General features: G+C 30.7%; 2 protein-coding genes across 4 annotated transcripts in view; one reads left to right on the plus strand and one right to left on the minus strand.

Annotated features, from left to right (window-relative positions):
• The window catches only part of LOC139513307 (DNA mismatch repair protein Mlh1-like), a 141448-nt gene that overhangs the window by 39916 nt on the left and 89055 nt on the right, over window positions 1–12477 (plus strand). The window lies entirely within an intron of this gene.
• Window positions 6060–9343, minus strand: LOC139513308 (adrenocorticotropic hormone receptor-like). The gene is made up of 2 exons (XM_071301697.1): window positions 8822–9343; window positions 6060–7904 (listed from the first exon to the last, which is right to left on the minus strand). Exon 2 carries the CDS (start codon window positions 7590–7592, stop codon window positions 6366–6368), a length of 1227 nt encoding a protein of 408 aa, XP_071157798.1. The 5' UTR covers window positions 7593–7904; window positions 8822–9343; the 3' UTR covers window positions 6060–6365.

Raw genomic sequence — 12477 nt, forward strand, 5'->3', positions numbered from 1 at the left:
ACCGCAAGGTTCCATACCATAAAAGGAAGTTGGGATTGATTTTGGGGGTTATGGCCCTAACTTTTTGGAATTAGGGGCCAGAAAGGGGCAAAAAACAATACTTTTCTAATACTTTGTATAAATTGCTTATTTCGTGACCAATTTCAACAAGGTTTTATTCTTGAATTATTGAGGTTCTTTAATATGCTAAATCTAACCATGTATTAAGTTTTTTTTGATTTTGGACCCGGTTTTTAATTTGGTCCACATTGAGGTCCAAAGGGTCCAAAATTAAACTTTGTTTGAATTCATTAAAAATTGAATTATTGGGGTTTTTTGATATGCTGAATCTAACTGTATTTAGATTTTTAATTTTGGGTTCTGTTTTTAAATTGGTCTACATTAGGGTCCAAATGGTCCAAAATTAAACTTAGTTTAATTTTAACAAAAATTGAATTCTTGGGGTTCTTTGATACGCTGAATCTAAACATGTATTTAGATTTTTGATTATGGGCCCAGTTTTCAAGTTGGTCCAAATCGGGTCCATTTTCAAATTGGTCTACATTAAGGTCCAAATGGTCCAAAATTAAACTTAGTTTGATTTTAACAAAAATTTGAATTCTTCGGGTTCTTAATTGATATGCTGTATCTTACCATGGAATTAGATTTTTGATATTGGACCATAATCGGTAAATCAAAAAAATTAAAGTTCTTATACCACATTCATTCTGTGTCAGAAACCTATTCTGTCAACTATTTAATCACAATCCAAATTTAGAGCTGTATCAAGCTTGAATGTTGTGTTCATACTTGCCCCAACTGTTCATGGTTCCACCTCTGCCGTTGTATCAAGCTGCCCCCTTGCGGAGCATTTTATTTCTTATTTTACTGTGTACTGTTACATCACTGTCTCAGGTAAGGGAGGGTTGGCACTTTCAAACTTGTTCAACCCTACCACATTCTGTATGTGCCTGTCCCAAGTCAGTAGCCTGCAGTTCAGATGTCCTTGGTTCAAGTTTATCAATTTTTTTTCCCAAAATTAAACTGTTTCATATAATTTTATTCCCAAAATTAAACTGTTTCATAATTTTCATTTAAGGGCCTTTTTATAGCTGACTATACATTATGGGATTTTCTCATTATGGAAGGCCATACATGACAATGCCATGCCTATTTTATTGCTTACATTCACTTCATTTGAACTTTTTTGCATTGTTGGTTTTAATTGGAAATCATACCACATCTCCTTAATGTTTTTGAAGTATGGTGGTCTCTCTAGTTAATTTCAGTATTGTAACAACATCTACTATGATGATTTTTAGTTATCCATTCAGGCCTGTAACAAGGAATTTTCAAGGGCAGTTACATTGACTTGTGACAAACAAAATCTCATCTTTTATAGTCACAATTTTAAAAAATGTCAACTTTAATAGTGCTTATATGTTCTCAAAGGTGGGTTTCTATAAATCCCTCAAACCCTTTGGCTACAGTCAACTCCAGTTCCTGCAGATAAATTGACCAATCTTGATGTATCGATACTATACTGTAACTCCCCATGTGTAGTTGTGCACCTGACTTTTGAATATCCAATATTTACATGGAAACAAAAAACAAAAATGTGAAAAAAAACTTTCATAAATAATATAGAAATATGTGTTTTTATGCATGAATGTGCATTCACTGTATTATAGATTAAAATGGGTGGAATCAGAAAAAATGAAGCAAAAGTGTGACATGGGGGGTCCAATTTCAAACTTAATATTTTGTATTTCTTTTTGTCTTGCCCTATTACCAATACTTTAAATTTTATAATTCCAAAGTTTCAGGCCGAACGAAACAGACACATTGAATAATCTTAAATTTTAATAGCATACATCTCAAAAATATTTAACAGAAACCATACTACTTAAAAACAAGTTTGGTAATAAAACAGTCAAGAAAACATTGCTCAGACCTTTTCCAAATGAAAGTCAATATAAAAAGGAAAATTTTAAAACCAAAATTTCCATCTTTTCTGCTAAATCATATAATAACAATCAAATTGAATAGCTTAATTTGAAAAAAATAATAGTAACTAGTGATTGAAGTTTTTGCCAATAAAAAGAATCTTAATATATTCAGTTACAATAGTAAACTTTGAAAGCCCTGAGATTTTGTGATCATTTGCAAAAAATAAAATGTCATTTCATTGTACCGTTTTAATGTAATTGTATGTAGAAAAAGCCTTCTATTTTCAGTATTTTGTCACACTCCTGACATATTTTATAAAGATTGAAAAATGCTTTAAACTTTCACAAAAAATCACTAAACACATTGCTATATCATTGATTTCAATTTCTGATATCTTTACCCATAGAACAGGACTTTCTTTTTAGGACCATTTAAAAAAAACACAAAGAGAGGCACCCCAAAATGTCAGGAGTGTGACAACTGTCTTTAAACATCTACCAAAGAATACAAAGGACTTAAATGTTTTATTTTTTTTTATTTTTCAGAAGTGGCTATTCCAAAGAGAAGAAAAAAAATCATTACCACTGTGATATGTTTATATCATAGATGTGGGAGTGCATTATATATGTCAGGAGTGTGACGCTTTTTTAAGGCATTTTCTGTCAATTCATAATTTCACAAGGACAAGTTCCACAAGTTTCTTTGTGTAAGAAATGTTAAAACCAAGTAATATTCATATCATTTACCTCTTAAATGTGTTATTTATCATGATTGTTTTGGCACAATCAGTTTTAATTAGTCATTTTTCTATTTTTTGTGCACTGAGTAATGCAAATTTATCAAAGGAAATAAGTGTGTACAACTATAATATCATATAGGAAAGTGAGGAAATGAATTTTGTACAAAATAGAACAATTATTTTGATTTAAAATGGTATATTTAAAGATGTTTCAAGGATTAACCATTCAGATGTAATTCGTCACACTCCTGACATGAATTTAACAATTTAAGAAAAATATGAAAATTAGCTTTATTTTTAGGACAGATAATTGAAAGACAGCTAGTAAAATGAAGAAACTTTTGGTAAACCTTCCATTCCTTAAAACATCTACCAGATTTGCTGAAATAAGCAGGGCAAAATTTTCTAGAAGAAATGATTCAAAGAAAGAGACTTCGAATGAGAGAACTCGCAAATACTGGCTGAATCTGAAATTAAAAATTGATCAGCGGAAGTTGGACCATCTTAAAATAAAAACCTATAAAACCAAGCTAACAAAAAAAAGCTTAAAGAAAGAAGAACTTCAAATTCCAAATTTTATAAACAATATAAAGAAAAACAAAGGCAGTGGCAGAGAAACAGTAGAAAAAAAGGAAGAAAGATAAAAAAGAAGTTGGGTTGAATAAGGACTTAGAATCGAACAAAAACAGCTCAAAAATTAAAATGAGAACAGATCTGTGACTGTGTCAGATTCCAGATCTACAGTGAGAAACCTGCACAACAAACAAGAAAACAATTGCCACAAAACAAAAATGCTTATAAATGATCCCTTCTAGAAGGCCCTTCTGGGTGTAGCATTTTTTATGATGTGTTTCAAAGAACTCGTCCAAGCATTTGGGTTTTGTGGCAGTTGTTTTCTTGTGTGTTGTGCAGGTTTTCTCACTGTAGATCTGGAATCTGACACAGTTACAGATCTGTTCTCATTTGAATTTTTGAGCTGTTTTTGTTCGATTCTAAGTCCTTATTCAACCCAACTTCTTTTTTATCTTTCTTCCTTTTTTTCTACTGTTTTTCTGCTACTGCCTTTGTTTTTCTTTATATTGTTTATCAAATTTGGAATTCAAAGTTCTTCTTTCTTTAAGCCTTTTTTTGTTAGCATGGTTTTGTAGTTTTTTATTTTGTTTAAGATTGTCCAACTTCCTCTGATAATTTTTTAATTTTATATTCAGCCAATATTTGCGGGTTTTCTCTTTCCAAGTCTCTTTCTTTGAATCATTTCTTCCAGATAATTTTGCCTGGCTTATGTCAGCAAGTCTAGTGGATGTTTTAAGGAATGGAAGATTTACCAAAAGTTTCTAAATTACTAGCTGTCTTTCAACTATCTGTCCTAAAAATAAAGCTAATTTTCATATTTTTCTTAAATTGTTAAATTCATGTCAGGAGTGTGACGAATTACATCTGAATGGTTAATCCTTGAAACATCTTTAAATATACCATTTAAATTCAAAATGATTGTTCTATTTTGTACAAAATTCATTTCCTCACTTTCCTATATGATTTTATAGTTGTACACACTTATTTCCTTTGATAAATTTGCATTACTGTGCACAAAAAATAGAAAAATGACTAATTAAAACTTATTGTGTCAAAACAATCATGATAAATAACACATTTAAGAGGTAAATGATAGGAATATAACTTTGTTTTAACATTTCTAACACAAAGAAACCTGTTGAACTTGTCCTTGTGAAATTATGAATTGACAGAAAATGCCTTAAAAAAAGCGTCACACTCCTGACATATATAATGCACTCCCACATCTATGATATAAACATATCACAGTTGTAATAAATTTTTTTCTTCTCTTTGGAATAGCCACTACTGAAAAATAAAGAAGAAGAACATATTTAAGTCCTATGTATTCTTTGGTACATGTTTAAAGACAGTTGTCACACTCCTGACATTTTTGGGTGCTTGTATAGAAGTTAATCCAATATGTGAATTATGCACCTCAGGATGTCTGTATAGCCTTTTATGGATAGCTTATACATGTATACAATAAATACTTACCAGTTTTACACACAAATACTCCTTTAAAATACAACCATAACACTTTAATTTAGAAATTATCAAATTTTGCCAATATTAATTTTTGGTACATACCTTTTCACAATGTATATTTATTTACATAATATTTGTGCAATGATAACACCAATCTATAATCTACAAAACCTAGTATTGAAGAATGATTATAAACCATCTTCATATACATGCATTCATCATAATAATTTTTACTCAACATGTAAATTATTAAAAAAAAATCCTGTCACACTCCTGACAAATTTGACATGTTTTTTTAATAAAACTTTTGGCTGGTACAAGATATCTAAATGAAATTTGGCTGCAAGTTAGCTGGTATTGAACTTGTTGGTTTGACATTTAATTTACTTTCCTAAATATAATGGGGGAAACAATATGCCCCAATATGTTAAAATCTTCATTTTTTCTGATTCCACCCAAATAGTAGCCGTTAATTGGTAAGTGGCGGTTGCTACACAGGGGTGACTTCTGCCATTGCTTGTAATTGCATATAGTAATTACTCTATTCTTCCCTCCTTTTCCTCTTCTGTTGGTTTTCAAACTTTAACCTGTCAATTGTTCCCAAAAAAGGTTTGATATATAGTAGAGTTCCTATAGTAGAGTCCTTATGTATCATCCCCCACCCCTTACATTTGAGGATGTTCAAAAATCAAGTGACCAAAGTCCCTAAAATTGAACCTTCATATTGCAGGTAATGGTTGAGATTCCCATCCTGAAACCGCATAATTTCTGCAAGATGAATTGAATGACTAAAAAGGGGGCTGTCTAAAGGGTTTTAATCTTATGTTACATAAGAATAGATTATTTAAATTAAAATGTATTGGGGTGATGAGGAGGATGTGTCAGTGTTTATATAATTAAAACGAAGTGGGGTGATGAGGAGGATGTGTCAGTGTTGTATATTATAGTCAGTATAAAAATGTCACTTTAAGCAAGCAGACACATAAGTATGACTTTAGCCAATCAGTCTTTGTTATGAATATCCTTATGGTTAGGAAAGAAAGCAATATATACCAATTTTCAAGTCTTTGTCCAAGCAAGAAATCAACCTGTGAACACCCACACTTAATGGGAGCATGCTACCACATGACCACCTACACTCTATGGGAGTATGCTATCACATGGCCACCGAGGGGATGGAAGAAAGGGGTTGTCAAGATGAACCAGGATAATAGAAACAAAGTAATTTCACAAAATCTTTCATCAAATACTGAACTTAAGATACTTCGGAATTTATATCCCTTCTGTTCCTCCTTAATTAAAAAAGTATTTTTACAATGAAGGCCATATGACAAAATAGATTATTGTGTACACAAAATATATTGAAATCAAATTATATATAAATACATATAACAACAAATATTTTAAAATGATAAAATGATGAATGCATTCTGTAATGTTATATTAATAATATGTAAGTTGAAATTCAGTTTGTAAATCTAATGGGTAAATCTGTCTTCACTACAATGTCAAATGCTAGTACAGTAAATTGTTTAAACTATGTATCATACTGGCTCCTTGATAAGTCTAGTTATTCTATGTTTTCCTTACACAATACACATATTAATGTTTTTAATCATTTCCTTCTCTTAATATTATTTCTGTTCTGTCAGTTATATCATTCATTGTCACATTCAATATTTGATTTTTCTTTGTCTTTGTCACAGCCATTTTCACTCATCATCAAACAAATGGTTCTTTCTCCTGTTTCCTGTTCCGAGACTACTCTCGTTTTACGTCTTTCGAGTAATGAAACTATCTTGGATGACTTCCTTACACTTATATTTTGTAAAAGTTTGTATTCCCCACATAGTGATTTCCAGAACTTTTTGTAGCCTAACTGAACTTCTTTAATTCTTACTGCATAGATGATTGGATCACAAATTGAGTTCAGTAGTAGTAGAGAATACAAGTACTTGTTAGCCAAAATCAAAGCTTTGATCAAAGTGATGTCCGTCAACAAAGCTTGAGGATCGACGTGGATTTTAATAAGAAGTACAGTTTGGAGCGTGAATAATGGCATCCAGCACACAGTAAAAGTTCCAATTATCAAAAGTGTTGTTATCAAGGTTTTAGAATTGTGTTCTTTATTGAAGGTCAATAAGGTCAGACGTTTGTTCATCTTACGAACTTCACAATATATCCTTAGGTACATGAAAACAATACTAAGAAGACAGACAAATGTAAATGCTATAACCAGATAATCTCCATGGAAATCGTTGTACATAATGTATTCACAGTAGTTCAATTTACCCTCCCCAAAACTTCCTATCCCGGTGAAAAAGTTAACAAATGCACCGAGAAATGCTATACTCCACATTGAAATGATGATAATAATGCCATTACGCTTGTTAAGGAGAAAAGCATATTGGTATGGTCTTATTATTGCCAAGTAATGATCTACGGCCATCATTAGCAGGTTCAACAGTGATATCAGATGTGCCATTATGTTCAGAGAACTGATAACTGCAAATGAACACGCAATTGAGATTCTTTCATTGGCAGTAGCTGTTAATGGATTTAGAGGTTCATGGACAATGTTCGAAATTTGGTGAGCTAAAACACTGATAACAATGAGAATATCTGAGATGGCAAGACTTATGATTAGTTTGGAATGAGTCGTTAATCCATTTGGTATATTATATGTCCCACACACAGCAAAGAAATTAAGAATCAAAGCCACCATACTAAGAGTTATAGTGATAATAGTTTCAGGTTCTGAAGAAGTCGATTCTGTTGTCTGGTTGGTTTCAAAAGTAAAATTCATTGATGACAAAAATTCTTCAAAACCTGTTAATTTTTCCCTTTCAAGAATCTTTTCCAAAAATGAAATATTGAATTCCATATCTATGGTATGGTAGAGTTCACTTGCTTAAAAGTTAATTGATATGTCTGGCCCAAGTTGATGTGATATTTTTGCAGATATCTTATCCTAACTAGGCAACTTTTAAATCTTTTCAATTGCAAATTTAGTTCCTTTTAACTGCTGTTTCTATTTTCTGGTTAATAGCAGTATATGACTTTCTCAAGAAATCCACTTTGGAATTACTTCTTCAGTGAAAGCTTCATCAGAAATACTGCATATTAATTAGTGAAATAGTTGCTGACTTCACTGACTAAGATTTATGACAGTTCTTCTCAAGTTTCTTTGAAGTTTCTGAAATTAGAATATGTCAAATGATTACTTTATTTGTGTAACCTTATGAGATCGTTTTAAACAATAAGAGAAGAATAGTAATTAAATTGAGAATGGAAATGATGAATAAGTCAAGGAGACAATAACTCTACCAAAGAGCAGAAAACAGCCTAAGGTCACAATGGGTCTTCAATACAGCAAGAGTATCCTGCACCCGGAAGCGTGCTTCAGCTGGCCCCTAAACAAAAATTTGTACTAGTTCAGTGATAATGAACCTCATACTAAACTCCGAAATATATGAAAGAAACTAAAATTAAAATTCATACAAGATTAACAAAGTCTTAGTATTAAAGCGTTCTTTAAAAAAACCCAAATATAATTTCGTAATTTTTTTTCCCGATACTAATTGATACCAGTTATTTTCTTATTAAGGCAAAGTTTATGGACTTGTGATATATTTCAGATTTTATTAAGTTTTGTATTCATATAAAACTCATTTTTTATATCTAACTATAAAATGAATTTGAGTGAAAAATGTCATCATTTGTATAAAATTTCTGTATAAGGCCAGAGAAAAAAAAAGAAGCAATTTTTCACTTGAAATTGTGATTTCTCAAATAATTGTGTACAGCCACTCGAAATATTAAAATACCAAATTAGCATGGAATTTATTAAAAAAAATCAGGCACAAGAAATTATTGAAATAACATAATTTAAAATAATTCCGAGTTAAAATGATAGCCTGTTAATTAGTAAGGCTGAAATGTTCACAGCACTAGAATAATTTCAGAAAGTTGTAAAAGCACATAAAAGTTTGTCAAAATCCAGAATTTTTCTGAATTACAAATACTTTGCTCACATTGTAATTTAAAAAAAAGTGCTATTTATATAAAATTACATAGAATTCTCAATAAATATTTGTGACAAATAAAACCTACTTTTATTTGTATTCCGAATTATTCCAATATCTTTTATTTATTCCAATCACAATGACACAACCACTGTTCACCAATGAGTTTGCAATAATGAAATATCATTTCACTGCAATCAACATTTTCAATATATATTCATATTTTATGGGCAATCAAGTTCTTGAGTAAAATGTGGCATACAGATTTTTTTTTAATGCGGAAACTTCACAATTTTTGATAGGCTTGTTGTTCCAGACACAAAACAATTTTGGTTAATATTCCATAATTTATTCTTCCCTCAGCAAAACAAGTTGATTAGCATTTATAGATCTCCTGTCCTAATTGATATTGACATTCGTTATTTATTTCATAGTATTCTCTCGTAAATATTAATTTATTACGACACAAATTAATTAATTACAAAATCTTCACACGATAAAACTCTATTTATAAGCTGATGTTTAGGTGGAGGATTTTAAAGTTGTCATTTTGATTGGCAGTAGATAATTTTTCCTTTGTCTATATGCACTTTCCGTTATTTTTCCTGTATAATTCTTCAGACTTAAGGAAAGGAAACAGCGTACGTATGTATATTGCTTGAAAAGTAAAAGTTATAAAAATACTTATATAATATTTTACATTCTGGTTTGACAAGCTTTGGCAGCAAATTTTAGATCTTTATAATTACATGTTAGATCATAAACAAAATTAGAGTGTCTGCATATTATAGAAAGTATATGAGGTTGAAGACAGTGCACTAAGTTTCAGTCCTAATCCTCAAATATCTATACATTGACATGATGCCAATGTTACTCTATATCAAACTTTAGCTCAATTACCTCTTTCTGTGTCTTACACAAGTGAATTCTCTTGTTATTTTAGAAGCAGGTAATTTTACTTTAAAGTTAGTACCACATTAATTACGTCTTACCTGTTGATGAACTCAGAATTTGACTTTGAAAAATGAAGTGAATAGAAAATATACCTTTTAAATGAAAATGGTCTCTCAGATAGAAATCTCTTGGGATTCAGACACCCAATAGAAAAGTCAAATTTGTCAGACAGATATATGTTACATAATATTATATACAGTCCATATAATCAGTAAAATCAGCCTAATGATGTATTCAGAAAATAATCATAAAAACTTTTAATAAGATATAAAATAATCATTAAAACTTTCAATCCCAATCCAACAGAAAATAATTGATTTATAAGATAATAAAAAGCTAAAGACAGTGTTCTGTTTTCTAAAACTGTTATAAGCAGTGCAGAAGATTATTAATTGGTACAACAGAACTTGCTTTTTAAGTTGCACAAGACATAATTTGCTGATAGTTATGCAAAAATTTCACAAAAATACATTAACTTCATCAAATTTGTTATATGAATTTGCAAGAAGTTTCAAAGGAAAAAGAAAACATATAGTCTATTTTAGGGCAAACAATTTTGAGTTTTGATGATATAATATTCTAAAGAAGTAGATACTGTAAGGGCCCATTTTGGCCTCAAAGGAGTCAGTTCGGTAAGTGCCATGTTTGGACCCAATTATAAAGTTCATGGTTACAAGACAATAATTGTTTTAAGTTGCCTTAAAGACATGTGAAAAAGTTAAACAGAGCTGTTTTTGTCAAAGTTTAATTCTAACACAACGATTTTTTCATTCCAAAATGGTCAAGATAAGGGATTTTGGTGAAATTTGACAAAATCAGCGGGATTTCAACCAAATAAAGGACCAGGAAACATAGAGCGCAGGCGTCGACAAGCTTAATATTCAAATAAGACATGTCAAATGTCTTCACAAACATTATTTTAAAAGATCTTTGTTGTCGACGTATGCGCTCTATGTTTCCTGTCAAATAATCTTTGGAAATTTACCCATTTTCATTGATTTTTTCGTGAAAAATCAATATGAGTACAACTTGTGACGTCATAATGAAACGCAGAAACATAAAATTTTAAACAAAATGGCTTATATCCTATCTAGTCAATGTATTAGCTATAATTTATCGTGATATTGGTCAATAAATCCGAATTTGAAATTTACACTAAAAAAGTGGGCCATTTTAGGACCTTATCGAACATACTCCTTTCATGTTCATCCAGTGAAAAATTTTGTACACTTTTTGAACACCTAAGTGGCTACTTTAGTCGATTCAATTAGTTTGTGTAAAAGATTTAAACTGATTTAGTCATTTCAGACGTTCATATTCTAGCTTAGATATGACAAATCTATCAAATATGCCATAATATGTCACTTTTCAGATAGTTTTTGTCAAAAATGAAAGTCGCCGCATCCATGTTCATCCTCAACCTTTATATATGTTATATGTATTATCATAAAATACAACTTACATTTAAATATTAAGAATGAACACTAATGCGGCCACTTCCATTTAAGACGAAAACCGTCTAGAATTTATCTCAAATGATAGAATTGTGAAGATCTCAGTAATTTAGCATGACTTAATGATGCTAGTACCCGATATATGTGCATTTTATTGTAAAAAACAGCCCATATTTATGTAGTAGAAGTATTATACTTACCAATAAATAGCTTAAAGTTTACATTATAACAATTTTGAAAAACTGATATATTTTGGGACCATAAAGGGGTCTTACTGAAACTACTCCTTTGTTTGTAATTATTTTTACTCTGTAAATGTAGAAAACACCATAGTATGGAAGTTTTCATAAAAGGAGGAAATTATTATTGTCCTGATCTGCGGCCAGAGATGTGACTAAACAAGTTTACACAGAAAAAAAGAAACATTTTATCCTGATCTTTATACCAGCTATTGTTTTAACAGAAGATTGTGGGGGTGGGTTAGGGTAGGACCTTTATCGGGACTCTTGGATCAGGTGTTTTTAAGCTCAGGATTTCAGGATTGATCCTTTTGGGATCCGGGAATTCTTATTTCGAATTTCGGGATGTTGGGATTTAAATTTCTTTTAATTCGGGACCTCTGGATTCCATGTTTTTAGGCCAGAGTTTTCGGGATCCGGACCCCTCCGACCCGGTGTTCTTTTGGTAACAAGTTAAACAACAGTTTAACCTGCCTATTCCGACATCTGAGTATTCCAACATCTTGCTTTAACTGACACATTTTCATGGTCCTAAATATACCTACCCTTGCAGAAAAAAAACTGAATATTCCTGCTTAATCCAACATATTTTGTTTGCTTCCCCAGTGTGTTGGAAACAGGTTTCATTGTACTACTAAAAAAATATAAAGTTGAAACTTCTTTTTTTCTTCCAAAAAAGAAAAGACGTTTTCACCTGAGAGATGTGCAGATTATAAATGATAGCTAAGATGAACATATTTAATGATAATTGAATATTATTATATTTATATTTGACTATCTGGAGTATTTATAAAATAATTGAATTTAAATAAACATACTTACCTTTTTCCTTATACATGTAATATAGAATTAATACACAGCAGTTATAATTTTCATCCCTTTACCAAACTTTGTACCTGAGAAAAGAGACTGATTAATCAGTCAACCATTTTTTATTGTTGGACTTCCATTATTTATTCATATATATGTATACATTATGTCCAAGTGATGAAGAATATTTATTTCCTGAGGGACAAATCTGGACATTAAATCTGTACTACATTATGTTTAAAATGACACCATGAAAAACAAACTATGAGATTAGTTATATATATATT

This window comes from Mytilus edulis, chromosome 2 (genome assembly GCF_963676685.1).
Source record: "Mytilus edulis chromosome 2, xbMytEdul2.2, whole genome shotgun sequence".
Taxonomy (NCBI): Eukaryota; Metazoa; Mollusca; class Bivalvia; order Mytilida; family Mytilidae; genus Mytilus; species Mytilus edulis.